The 14,555-nt window shown below is 39.7% G+C and overlaps 1 protein-coding gene across 1 annotated transcript in view; it reads left to right on the top strand.

Annotated features, from left to right (window-relative positions):
* Nucleotides 1-12,686, top strand: part of LOC138010551 (uncharacterized) — an 18,082-nt gene extending 5,396 nt beyond the window's left edge. The window contains exons 5-7 of the mRNA XM_068857532.1: nucleotides 5,546-5,667; nucleotides 6,361-6,652; nucleotides 11,704-12,686. Coding sequence (XP_068713633.1) covers nucleotides 5,546-5,667; nucleotides 6,361-6,652; nucleotides 11,704-11,878 — 589 coding nt within the window. The 3' untranslated portion in view covers nucleotides 11,879-12,686. The remainder of the gene's footprint in view (nucleotides 1-5,545; nucleotides 5,668-6,360; nucleotides 6,653-11,703) is intronic.
* The last annotated feature ends 1,869 nt before the right edge of the window (nucleotides 12,687-14,555 follow it).

A 14,555-nucleotide genomic window follows, 5' to 3' on the forward strand; every position in this document is an offset into this window, starting at 1 on the left:
ACGGACTAATCGAACTAATTTTCCATGATGCAAATCCCTTCCTGAACCACACAAAGGAAAAGACACAAACAAATCGAGAGTATCAGTAAACCATAAGGTTCTGTGTCCTATCATAGGTAGCGCAAGCTCGATTGTACTATATTATGTACGAGTAGGAATTTTAAGATTTGTATGGGACAATGGTTTTTCGCAAAAGTAAAAAACATATTTGTATAAATTTACGTTTTAAAATAAGAAATAGTTTCCCTCGCTTCAGTCTTGTATTTCTTTGTCTTTGCTTCAGTTTCTGGGTCCATTAAGAGCTGTTTAGGTGGTTTTCGGTCCCTCTTCTATAGAGAGGGAAAAAAGGAGGAACTAAAAACCACCTAAATCGATCTTAATTGACCCAGAAACCGTACCAAAGACAAAGAAACAGAAGACTGAAGCGAGGTAAGCTGTTTTTATAAATCGTAAATACTTTTTAAATTTTGAGAAAAGGCGTTTTCCCCGTGCAAACCCCTATATTTCTGCTCTTGCATAAAAAAGTACAGTACAGATACACATATATCAAGCTTGGGCTACCTGTGGTGGAACGAAAAATTTGTTATGCGCATTAACGTTGCATCTGGTGACACTCCTTGCGAAAATATTGGGGAAGGAACCTGCGCTGCAAATAACCCAAGATGCCCCCTTTCAACAAGGGTAATTTATACTGTAGGCAAAAGTGCAGAATATTTTGCTAGTACAAATCTATCATTTTCGTTTAGCGGCTCAGCAGTGAAGATTTCATTTCAAACTAATGCTGCTACTATCAGAAATTCAATTCTCATTTTAAGTGGATTTATACTGATGATGGTCAGTATAAAAAGAGCCTTAGAGCGCTGGATCGAGGACAATATGATGTCATTCTTAATCAGTAAACCGCAAACCTTTTCCAAGGGTAAAGGGTGGGGTTTTCTACCTAACAGTTGTCATGTCGGGTAGTTAAATTGATTTTACAAATTCAGTGTATTAATTTCTTTAGTTTTCAAAGTCTTCACCAAAGGGAACCCGGCAAAGCAGGAACTAGGCTCGATTACCAGCCGCTGTTTCGGGAAATGAGCAAGCGCTCACTCACTCGGCTGGACGCGTGAGGTGAGCCATTGTTAATCTCCGCCAATCAGAAACTCGCCTGCACAAATCTGTCTGGCATAAATTATATGTTTTAGCTGCGAATGTATTCTTTGACCCGGCCTGTTCGAGGTTTACAGTGCTTTTAAGGTAGGAAACATCCAAGATTGCGACAACGAGAAGTGTTCGAGAAGCTGGAGAATGGGAATTGTGTCGTTTTCTACCGCCTGAGTTCGCAAGCTTCAATGATTTTCCAGTTGGCGCCAAGGTGAAAATACAGCTTTCAAATCCATTGCTATTGCAATTTTCTCCTCATACTTCGCTAATGTAAGAGGAAGTTAAATGCCTCAAGATCAATTGAAAGTACTGCTGAGTTTATTGCTGGCAAAACGAGGGGGCCGATGAAGTCGACTGAGAGCTAAAGAAGCCGAAGATTTCGTTGATGATTCGCTGGTTGAATTCAAACTCACATTGATCATTTAAGTAAAAACTCAAGCTCGTATCATCTGGAAACATCACACAGACGTTTTAAGCATTGTTATGTAATTTCTGTTGTCTTTAAATCAGTGTTTTTGGGATGTCTAATGCTATTTCCCAGCAACTATTAACTTCGCATAAATTATATTTTGAAATTACGTCACAGACACAATCTATCGCTCACGCGTCCAGCCGTCTCTTCTCGGGGAGGATACCCGAACTCGAGTGAGCGGCGGAAATCGAGCCTAAGCAGGAACCAAATAAAATGTATTCTAATATTTGAGAGCAAATACTGCAGCCTTACAGGCATGAGAGAATTAGTAACGATTTTCTTCTTACAGACCCTATCGCAAGTGTAGTTTTGAGAAAATGAGTATTTAGCTCACCTAAAACCGATATAATATTACACAGGTTTGCATTCATTTTACACTACTAGCTGACAATCTCCCTTCTTCAACTTTTTGTTCTACCAACAGGCCCTGAAGATAAAACCTATACAAAATTAACCCTTTTAATCCAAAGACGAGTGTGCTAATAACAATAGTATATGCCTTCTAACTAGGACTCTAATTTTAGTAAAGGCTGCTAGGTGTTTTCTTGAAGTGCAGTATTTAATTCAATTGCACAACCTATGATTATCTTATTGCTAGTAGATGGAGGTAGAGGATTTAATGGAGAAAGCAAATTGTGTATCTCATTTCTTATGCTAGGTGTAAGTGGTTCTTTAGTTAATATAACACATGCACGTGTAAGTAATGAATGGGGTACTGTAAGAATGGCTATTACCTCATGACATCTTTGTAGTTTTCTTGGTGTGTGTAAAATAATGTTCTGCATTCCTGCTCAGATCTGTTTTTGTCGTTGCATCTTTGGGAATAAAAAGAGGTCTTAATTTCTCCCACAGAAAGTTGATACCATGCACATATTAAGTAGTGCTTTATTAATGCATAGTGATATGACATGTGCACATCTGTACTTCATGAAAGGACAAATGCACTAATCTAATTAGGGTGCACACTGCTGCCAATAACTGATGACTGCAGACATGTACTCTATTGTTTGCAAAAAATGTGGATGCTTTAATTAAGAAATAGCCTTGCATTCTTAGATGCATATGCTCCTCAAGCAATGACAGTAGTGTTTTGATTGAATCTCTGCTGTTTTCTTCTTCAAAGTTTCAATGTACCCCTGCCTGAAACATAATTGGCTAACCTAAAAACACAATTATTTTCAACCATGTTTTAAAGAAATAGTAAAATTATTTTTTGAATAATCTTACTTCTTACGATGTATCCTTGTTTGCCTTTGTCCATGGTACTGAATATTTTCAATATTTCTGTATTTACTACTTTTAAATTTGTACTAATGAGGGGTTACTGGCTTTATGAATTGCAAATTAAAGTTAAAGGTAAAATGTCTGTCATTAATTCATTGTTATATATCAGACATACATTCTGCATGTACATTCACTTGAAATGTCACAATCAGTATGTTTTCATGGGGATTAGATTAGACATTGACAGGGTCACACTTATTTTTCCTTAATCAATCACTGAAAACTTATGTCCCATTAATTAATTTAATTAACCTTTCGACACGCAAACCGGTCAGACTTAGTATTTTACTCTGTCTAATGCTAGACGATTTTACTTGTCATTGGGGACCCCCGGGAGTCAATGGGTTAATCTGAGCTACTTTGATTTTTTAGCTAATAATCAAACAGAACGTTTTTTGATACTGAAATACCCAAGATCCCTAGATTTATCTTCACCACCACTTGGTGAACAACATTCTCTAGTACAGATGATAAAGTGAGTTCCCTCAAACATTTTGATTTAACTTCTTCATATTAACATTCATGATGGTTTTACCTGAAAGTTAAGTCATAAGAAAATAATAATATATAGAGGTAAAGAGGTATAAGATGTATAAATTCGAAATGGTCTTAAATTTCATTGTGAAAATTTATGATCTTCCTGATTCCTTCTTGGATCAGCAAGCTTGGTAAAGGATTATTTGCAACTAGATCCATTTTATTATAACAAAGCTCTTATGGTTTATTATTTTTTTACCCATTGCAGACTCACCATGCACTTGGGGATCATTTCTTTCGAAGATTGGCTGGAATAAAACCAATAATGAAACAGATACTCTGAGACTTTCAGTCAAATGATCTGCAATAGACATCTGACACAGAGAGCTTTCAGAGATCTATTACAGAAAGATGTAAGATGGTGTTAGACATGTTCTGGGATTTTATCTTATTCTGAACACCAATGCAAGTCCTCTGTATTGTGCTATACAGCCAGAGTGGCGGGAAATTCGTGCACGGTTTCATTAAAAAAATAGTCACTTTTTTTTTCTTTTCCAGTTTCCCTACCTCTGTTTTTGAAATCCAGTGTAACGTGCTGGGAAATTATCTGTCACTTTTACTGCCATTATTTAAAAGTAGAAACTAATCACGAAGTGTATAATCCTTCAATCGCTATAAACCTACACTCGGCAAAAAGGATGACTTACGTGTATGAAGCATAGCGGCTTTGTTGTGAACTGTGAGATGAAAAGTGAATGAAAAAGACTAATAATTTTTAGATTGGCTTTTGAGTTAGGTGAACCAAATAGAATACTACTAAATGTCATAACGCATACGTACCCAACTTCTTTTTTTTTTTCCACTGTCTTCTCCCGTTCCCATCGCTATCTTTGACCTTGCTTGTATTGTCTCTAGTAAATTTTCGATACCGTTTTGAGTTGTATGTTCAGTGTCCGGTCTTGCATACCTTCATTATCCTTTGGCTGAGACCTTTATCTTTCACAAAACATAATTTTTACCCGGCTGTACGTTTTCACAAAAGTGAGATGCTCCAAGTATATCGAAAGAATAAAAAACAACAAGTAGAACAAGCTACCGACGAACTTTTCGGAAGGTACATTTTCCCGCTCTTTTGTATATCCCATAAAAGGAGTTCTTGAATCAACCCTCTCCCCAGTGTCTTTCCTTCGGACCTTGTAGAGAGGTAGGGTTGGGGGGAGCATTCCTTTGCTGAGGTCGACGGAATTTTGGCACTAGTGCTCATTGAATTTTGGAAAAGCGAAAATCGACAACAATGTGAACTCAGGCTACGTTTTGCAACTGGTAGACGTTTTTCAAGCAATAGATTGAATGTGTACGTGTTCGTGATAGGGGATATGGGAGAAATGTCACCGAGGGAGTAAAGGAGGAAAGCGAACTTACACTCTCCGACGGTCAGTGTTCTGTATTTGTCGAATCGTTTAATCTCCCAAAAGCGTTGCCTTGGTTTTGTGTCTTTCCTTTGGCAATGCAAGTATCAACAAAGTAGGAAAGCCTGTTAAGATTTGACTTCACATTTGACGATAGTCAAACTTGAAGTCAAAGATGGTATCGTATTTGTCTTCGCCTTTGTCAAGTAACAAAGGAACTCACAAAGCCTCTTCAGATTTGACTTCACATTTAACGCGCGTCAAATGTGAAGTCAAAGTTGTTACGAATTTGACTTGACCTTTACCATGGTTAAAGGCATAAGCAAATTGGTAATCGATTTGACCGTACGTTTGACGTGCGTCAAAGGTAAAGTCAAAAGCGATTCCAGATTTGACTTAAGCTTTGCCAAAGATCAAATGTGCAGCAAATCCAATTTTTCGTCCCGTGAAAGCCCAGTACTTTTTACGGACTTCACGTCAACCTTCGTTTTCATGCCGATGTTTGACCGCCTTACAAATAAAGCATTCTTTGCGAATTGTTTCTACCTTTCAAAGCAGTTTGTGACGTGTATCTCAAGCCTTGTGAATCTAGCGAAGTAAAAAAAACTATCAAGTTTATTCTGTTATGGTGCAGAATACTGTTCTCTAATGATGATGATTTTATTTTTGTTTTATTTGGGGACACTTAATTGGCTAATCATGGTGCACCTAATATCTATAAGACAAATAAAGTAAATTACTTTATTGTTTTATGCAAAGCTAGTCGGTTACAGGAACTGAGACAAGAACGGCAAAAGACCGCCAAAGAAAGAAGGAAAGCTCTTGAAAGCAAACAGAGAGAGAAGTGGAAAAATTCAAGCCATCTTGAATGTGCACAAGGTATCATGGATTGTGTTTTTATTTCCATCGTGATGTTTTTTCGAGCCGTTAAGTTATGAGCATGGTACGAAATGGTTATTTTGAAAAATATGCTCAGAAGAGCCAAAATGCCTTGCCAAAGAGCAATATGTTTATCTCAAACACTACCAAGGACAACCCTGTCTCAGAAAAGGAGTCCATTTTTTTGGTGAAACGGATCCTATATTTTGTTTGGAAATGGAAATGGAAATGGAATTTGTTTACCCACGGAACACCTTAAGAGCGCTCTGGAGCTCATTCAACATGCGTCCGTGCATTCCGGATCGAATTGGAATTTGGCAGTGTTGGTTTTTGAGGAGAGGAGAAAACCGGAGTACCTAGAGAAAAACCTCTCGGAACAAGGAGAGAATCAACAACAAACTCAACCCACGTATGAAGCCGGGACCGGGAATTAAACCAGGGCCACAATGGTGGGAGGAGAGTACTCTCACCACTGCGCCACCCCTGCTCCCCAAATGATCAACAATATTTCAATTATTTGTTCTTGTACGTCCACCATGTTGTGTGCGTTGTCTTCCTGTTACTCCCCGGTGTGTAATGACGTCATAACATGGCGGACGCGCTTCTGAGAAATGGCCGTTTCACCGATTAATTAATATTACCAACAAAAATTTGCGTTCTGTAATCTTAGTTGTAATCTTGGTATTTCTACAGTTTCCAAATCTGAGGGGGTCATCGAATTCATTACACCACCACCCACAACTTCTTCACGTTACACCACACCTCTTCCCTCTTCGGATCTGATCCAAAACCGCCTCGTAAAGGAACAGGAATTTGCCAGTGAACGACCATACCGCCTTAGACTTAGCTCGGAATCCATTGGTCAGAGACTAAACCCAGTGGCAAGGAACTTGATTAACCTGAAGACATCCGATCATCACGTGTCCGATGTTGTCAATGTGTTACCCAAGCCCCCACCGTTAGCCTCGATCTCAAGCAAGTGCAGGTAAGCCAATAGAAGTGTTCAGTTGGCATATCTTCTTTTTCTGTATCTTTTAAAGCTATCAAGACACCAGACTTGAAGTGGGTCGTGCTTCTGGGACAAGTATGCATGCATCACGCACTTTGTCAGACTCAAACCGTGAAAGGGATTTATTCGAAGATCCTCTTCCCAAAAAAAAGAGATCATATATTTTGAAAGAAATCCAGGCCTACGCTTGCCTTCATTTGCATTGGCTTATTTTGCTCTCATTTGCAATGATCATTCTCTAGAGTTGTTGCAATCCACTGTTTAAAGTATGTCTTTCGTATAAGGGAATTTTTCCTGACGTTATTGACATTTCGTTTCATTAACATACGAGCTTCCTCAGAGAGCAGGGTTCTATGTAGGGTATTTGAGGAGTAGAAGCTCCCCCCACCCCCAAATGCCCAGCTTCCCCCCCAAAAACATTGATATCATTCAGGCACCTATGACCCGGAGCCTAAAACTCTACTGTGTTTTGTATAACGGCGTTTTCACAGACCGATTTATTTTTAGATTGAATTTCCCGCGAATGAGACTCCCACAGGAGCCCGATGACCAGTATATAAGTAACTATATCGGAAAAAAAAAATCATCCAGACGCGACGAGGTCAGTGCGCATGAAGTAAGTTTTTCCGTGTTCTAAGGACACTACATGACAAGGAACATGGAGTATTACAAACTGCTGGCCTTAGAGCTGGGCTCGGGTATTGTGCTGTACATTCTGGTTTATGAGTTGAATAGGGACAGCATGGAAAAATTTGTAACCAGAAAACACGGAAGGGAGACGCTGATTTACACACGTCATCAGAAATATGATTTTGTATTGTGCAGTGCAACCACCAGAAAAGGTTGGCACAAACATCGAGTTCGACTAGCACAGGTCAACTTAGAAAAAGACACGGACCATGGTGAATCTGAAATGTGCAGTAAAACCACCAGAAAGATTGCAGAAGAAACATCGAGTAGTAGCACGAATAACAAGCCGAACTACAAGAAGAATTTAACCTATGACGTTTTTCATGAAAGAAGAAACACTCTTGGATGAACTGTTTGCGAGGTCTATGAGAAGGTACCTGTACAAGCTAAAGGTGAATGGGTACGTCTGTAAACAACTGGGCAAAGGCTACAACCCTGTTGGAAAAATAATGAGAAAAGTGAATGGCATCTAGCAGCAGTAAGAGAAAAGGGTATTTTCTCTGCAGAAAAGCGTAGTGGTGTTATAGAACTGATTTAACAGTCAGCGAAGAAGAAAAGAAAAAAAAAAACGGAAAATGATGAAGAAGCTCATCCAATCACTGTATTTCCTTGTAAAACACCACATTCCCCCACACCACATTTGAAGGTCTCGTTACCTTGCGGGAACGAGAATGGGGGATATCTCGTTGAAAGCGCATACCAGAAACATGCCCCCACGTAATGCAACTATGAGTCATATTCCACCATAGTAGAACTTCTTACAAGCATCATAAAAGACTCTGGAAAACAGCCTCCTCGACAGTTTGAAAGGAAGCGTCTCTATTACTCGAGATGATAGACGAAAGCCACCGTCATAGCCCCGTCCTAGGAAAAAACTGTCAGTGTGTGCACGTTTGGCTACTCACAACAAGCCAGTGGAACACTTACTTGGTGTCATACAAGCTAAGGAAACTAATGCTGAAGCTATCGCTGGTTATATTTCTGATTTTTGCAATCCAGAAAACATCACATTTGCGAAAAATGCGTGGTCTTGGTTTTCATGGTGCTAGCACCATGTCGGGTAACAAGACTGGGTGTTCAGACACGCCTGAGGTTGCATGCTCCCAAGCGCTATTTAGTACACTGTCGTTGCCATCTATTGCAACTGGCTGCTGTAAATGCTGCGGGCGAACACGCAGAGGTAAATCGAGGCCTTAGGTATACTATTAACAATTTGGAAAGCATTTTACTATTCATCCAAGAAAGCGGAAAAACTAAAGGAGTCTTCAGGCTGAGCTTCAGTGTCCTGAAGTCAAGATGCAGAAACCTAGCGATACTCGATGGTTAGCACGTGAAAGGGCAGTGCGTGCTGTACGGCTAAGTTTGCGAGCATTTGGTGAGTACTTTCAAAGAGATTTATGATGAGACAGGTGACGCAAAAGCACATGGGGATGCTATTCTCTCTACCAAATACAAGACTGTGGCTTGTATCTACAATGCTCTGTGATGTACTGGCATACTGTCGCGGCACTGCAAGCCAGCGTACCAGCAATGGTTGAGAGCACTATTAGACGGTTAATGGAGTTGAAGGAGAACGTAAAACTGCACGTGGTTCAAGAATCATTCTTCAGTGTTCCTGATAATGCGCAACTTGGAGCAAAGAACATTGTGGTCACAGAGAAGAAGAAAGAACTTGTTTCTTCACAAGGTCCTATCGTCGGTACGTTGCAAACTTTGTGTTGACCACATTAATAGAAGGATGAACTCTACAGATCTTATCTCTGCTGTCTTTTTTTGATCCACGACATCTCCCAACTGACGATAAATGGCCAGACTATGGACATAGAAAAGATACGAACCCTAATCAATTTCTACAGTGTCGCACAAAGATCCAATTTCAGGGAGAAATAGGCGTCTCACAACCTGACATTAACGCTAAGGATACGGAATCAGAATGAAAGCTGTTTCGCTGAGTCTTTTTTTGTGAGGTTTATGGACAGCCCCTTACAACAAGTTCTCTCGACATTGATAGACAGTGATAACTATCGAAGTGACATTGCCACTGCTTCTTTTTTCCGAACTTGGCAAAGGTAGCTGCGATTGTAAATGTACTTACCGGTGACAACTGCCACTGTTAAACGTTCCCTCAGCCCCCATGAAGCTAATTAAAACAAGGCTCCGCGGTAGGCTCGGTGCGGATGCACTTGAATACACCATGCGCAGTTGCATCGAAGGTCCTGACCAGTTGTCAGATGGATGTCCTGGGAGTCAGTGGTTTGATCATTACAAAAGTTTTTAAAGAAGCGCAAACTGGCTTTTGGAATTCAATTTTAATTTCAATTCACTTTTTAGAGAAGGAAGTACAATCTAGATCCTCAAGTGATCAGGAAGATTTTCCAAAGATCAATTGACATTGATTTGTTTACCAGTATTTGTTTTCACACTCGATTAGACGCATTGTCAGTTTAACAGTCCGCATCTACCGCAGTCAGATTTTCGGCTATTTACAGGTTACAGTTATCTAGAAATTTTGCAGTAGTTACGAGCATTGGTAAGGAATGAAAAAGTGCCCGTTGTTGAGTTTGTTTGTTTTTTATTCCATGTGTACTGACAAGTCAACGAGTATGTATAAATATTTAATAAATTGGAGTGCGGGAAAAACTCTTCTGTCAACGTTAGCAAATATCTCAGCTAAGTGTAACATTGTCAGAGCGTGATCACGACCTAAAAACTAAATAAAATACCCCTGACCCCTGTAACAATTCTCAAAAATGTATCTCAAAATGAACCAGATTGCCCATCTCAGCGCAAATTCATTTCAAAAAAATTCCGGTGGAACATGCCCCCGGACCCCCCTAGGAAGCTCGTGGCCTGCGGCCACTCGGGTACTTATCCCCCAAAAACGATAAATCCTACATAGAACCGTGAGAAGGCATCATACTATTTGACAATTCACTTAAAACGTAAAGAACTTGTTTTAAAACTTAGTTTAAATCTCCAATTTAAGCCTTTCATCTTTGATAACGAGCCATTTTGTTATTAACCATCAAAAACTGATAAATTCTTGGCTGGCAAAAGCGCTAATGATCCGATGCATTTTTTGTAACATTTATCGAATTTTTTTACAAAAGCCCTCAAATTTTTCCACGATAGCCTCAAGCATGCAATGAAACTTTCAATCCTTCAGTACTTTATTTTCGGCTGATGATTAGAGAACTTTCACGAGAGCCCTATTCTAATGACGCAAAAAATTCTACCTATATCTCATCATTCATCGCACGTGTACCTCTTACAACTAAGTGCTCCGAGACAGCTAGATAGCTTCAGGCATAGGGGTAGAGCAGTGCGTGCAGCGCAATCGCAAGGTCGTTGAGCTCTGTGTTTACTCTTATGTCCCGGATTTTTTGTCAGTTTTTTTCTTAGCAACTACTTATGTATATGTTGCTCTCAACTGCGATAATCATTCTTGCTTAGTGTCATTACAACCCTACTTAAATAATACCTCGTACATGGATGCTCTTCTGTTAGATGATGCACGAATTGCGCAGTGGTGAGGGCACTTGGCCTTCCACCACTTGTGGCCCGTGGTTTGATTCCCCACGACCAACTGGCATCATATGTGGGTTGAGTTTGTTTTGGTTTCTACTCTACATTCCCCTGCTTCGCGAGGTTTTTGTATCTGGGTATTTGGTGTTTTCCCCTCCTTTCCTCAAAACACCAACCTCTTGATATAATTTGATTCTGCCTAGTGTCCCCAGATCGGCCATTTGAGTTGAGTTGTCATCTCTGCCCTCATTTTCAAAGCGAGTCTCAGTGCGAAGTTTTTCTTATGAAAAATTAGTTTCATTCATATGTGCACTTCGCAACTTAGACTCGCTTCACTTCGCACTTAGACTCGCTTTGAAGAGGGAGCAGACATGAACTCGGAAATGGCCTATTAGTTCCCTAGCGCTCAACACAGTTGACAAAAAAAGTCCCGTTCGCTAACAAAATGATAACAGCAATCTCATCTTATATCGCACAAGGATTGCAGACCGTACAAATTCACGAACGATGTATTTTCACAAGTAACTGTCAATTTTTTTGTCAATTTTTACTCGTGAATTTGTGCCGTCTGGAACCCTTATGCGATATACTTCGAGATTGCTGTCATCATTTTGTTAGCGAACGGGACTTTCGGCGTGATGCCCAAGGAGTTTGCCAAGCAGAAGGTCTCTGATGAGTCCCTTGGTCGGGATGAAACGAGCTTCGTAAGACTAACCACGAACAATGTATTTTCACAACTAAAAACAGAGGACACTTAAATAAAGATCATTACTATGGACGCTCATCGAATATTCTTTTGCTTTACGTTTTAGTCGCTATGTCCTTGTCGCACAACCAGATGACAAGCAGCCTCAGATACAGGCCACAATCATGGAAGAAACACTACTAATGGTTCGTTTTCCAAGAACAAGAATACGCAGAAAACGTCACAACAGTGCTACTTCACCGAAAGTACTTTCGAACCGCAAAGTCACAATAGAATCTTGAACATGAGATGAATATCTTGACGAGGAGTTGGCCGGGGACGGATTTCGTTAGAAAACGAAAAAACACTAAGCTGTAGGGGCTGTTTGCGTGAAAAAGAAAGTTCGTAGTACTGAGATGGTTAGTTTTCGTGTGGTTTACCTGCAGAAATTTATGTTAGGGTTGTAGTTTATATGAATGGTAGAATGAAGCTACTGAAAGACCAGCCGCAACCATGCTGTTGTTGTTGTTGTTGCTTTTTTTTTTTTCATTTCCTCCTATGGACGTTTTGGGTGCATCTAGTTAACATTGTGTCAGGATCTTCCTCTTTCCATGTGAACAGCCTCAAAGAAGCGAATTGTTCTAAATGCTTTTGTATCGGGGGTTTCAGTCTGAAAAAAACTGCGGAGTTCGTACTGTCAACAGTTTAAGTTTCGTACGCAATGTTTCGTACGCCGTGGATTCCGGATTGCAAACTGAACGGTTCCACCGAAATGGATCCTTATGATTCCATCGAAATCCGTGGATTCTGGATTCCATACAACCTTGGAATGGATTCCGGATTCCACGCTCTGGATTCCGGATTCTCAAGCTTCACATTTACTGCATTCCGGGTTCCTTCACACCGGGCGATTTATAATTATCTTTTCTGTGGGTCCAATTCTTTAACTTCCCAATTAAATATTATATTTCATCCATGCTTAACAGGCCACTTGTCGCGATTAGCCCCTTTGGTTATTACATGTAGCCTTCACTCTAATTTACTTTATAGTTCATATAATGAACCCTTTTGAATGTGTTCCGAGTAAGTGAGTGTAATTTTAAAAAAATGTTGTTGGAAGCGCCCTGGCAAGGGAAACATGGAAACATTTTCAAGTTCTTCAGACAGAAGCTGTTTCTGTTGTAGGACTATTGATTGTTTTTGCTTACATGATTAGCGACCGCACAGTTTTGAAAAAAAAATGTTTCCACAATATACACCCGTCGTTGTGATTTTTGTCCTTCGCAGGTGAAGTTTAATTTGATTTTTTTTTTCAACAAAAATTTATGCCTAGCATTTACAACAAAGTACAAAAAGGCAATGCAAAAGAAAGGAAGAACTACACCCGGTTAGTTTTGAAATGCAATGTTATACCCGCCATTTTCAACGATTAACATAACAGACCAAATCGGCCAACTCAATGTTGTTCCCAGTTTAAACCCTTGAAATGTGAATGCTACATTATAATGCTAATACAATGCACCAAGAATCTTAACCCCGGGAGATTGAATTTCGTACAACATTGAGGTCGCCGATTTGGTCTATTAAACCAGTTTCACGCAACTCGCTTTCGTGAACATGATGAAGTAGCTGGCCTCACCAGGTCATTTTTTTTTTTTTTTTACAGGGAAAAAACCTTTACTACTGTGTCCTTTTTATTGCCTATATCCTTTAAATAAATCTTGTTAATAGTGAAGGACGTAATAAGGATTTGTTTGTGAAAGTAAATGACGATTTACTCTCTCTTCGCGCATTGAATGATTTCCATGCAATAACTGATTATTTTGAGATCAAAGCGCTGTGACAAAGAAGTGCAATGAAACAGTAGTTTGTTATTTGCACCCATTGCATGAGAATTTTTTTTCTTGGCGTTCAGGTTTCTTTTGTATTTTTACAAAATGTTAAACAATCTTTGTTTGTTCTTTGTGAAAGAACTAATGACCAAAAGGGCGGGTCCCGTTTGAGTTTCTACTTTGTCGCGAAGCCTTGGAGCGTGGCACCATGCATTTAAAAGGAATACACGAAATCATTTCCCATGGACCATCGCATCGGGTAGAACAGGAATCGACCCAGTTCCAGGTAAGGAGGGTTCAAGTCTTCTGGCATGGTAATTGTCATTTCCCAAATCATAACCCTGTCTGGTTTGTGGGTTAAGATAAGAGCTACCAAACTACTAAAAGTGTATTTTCTTTTGCTTGTCGAGGCTGTTTATTTAGGTTGGAAATTGAAGGGAACGCGATTTAGCGCTGGTTGAATTCATTGCTTTTTATTCGTATTTAGTTCGCTGGGAAACCCTACGTTGTCTTTGGCTTGCCGGAAAAGATACTGGATTCTGGTGACGATTAATCCACAAAAATGTCACAAACAGTAGCTTTTCAACGCTCTAGGTGTACCTCAGAGGTCAACTGCATTGCAATGTTTCCTATAGTGCATGCCACTCCCAAAACTTTGCTGTGACCATGATGCAAATAACACAAGATCATTGTAACGAATTAACCAGTGTGTAATCATTGGTGATAAAGCAGATTCATATTTGTTGTTACATAGATTAGTAGTTTGTATGAATACTCTCAGTTTACTCATTCAATTCTTCTGGCGAAAGATCGAACTGATCCATCAAATTTCCCTCAATTACCGTTCTTGTGAGTCCTTGGTTGTACTTCTCAAATCGGTGAAAGCATTGCCGAAGAAAGCAGCCTTTCTTAGTCCCTAATGCATGTTTGGTGTGTGAGTAAAGGCTGTGTCGAACTTGCCGCAAAAAAGCGGCACCAATACCCCTTTTCACGGTTAGTTTTTCTTATTTGCATTACAATGTAATCTAATGTGGATGTGAGGCAATTTCGGGTTAAAACTACAAAATAGCCCGAAATTGCCTCACATGCATGCTAGATTGTATTGTAATGCGAATGAGAAAAACTAACCTTGAAAAGGGCTATTCAA

This window comes from Montipora foliosa, chromosome 7 (assembly GCF_036669935.1).
Source record: "Montipora foliosa isolate CH-2021 chromosome 7, ASM3666993v2, whole genome shotgun sequence".
Taxonomy (NCBI): domain Eukaryota; kingdom Metazoa; phylum Cnidaria; class Anthozoa; order Scleractinia; family Acroporidae; genus Montipora; species Montipora foliosa.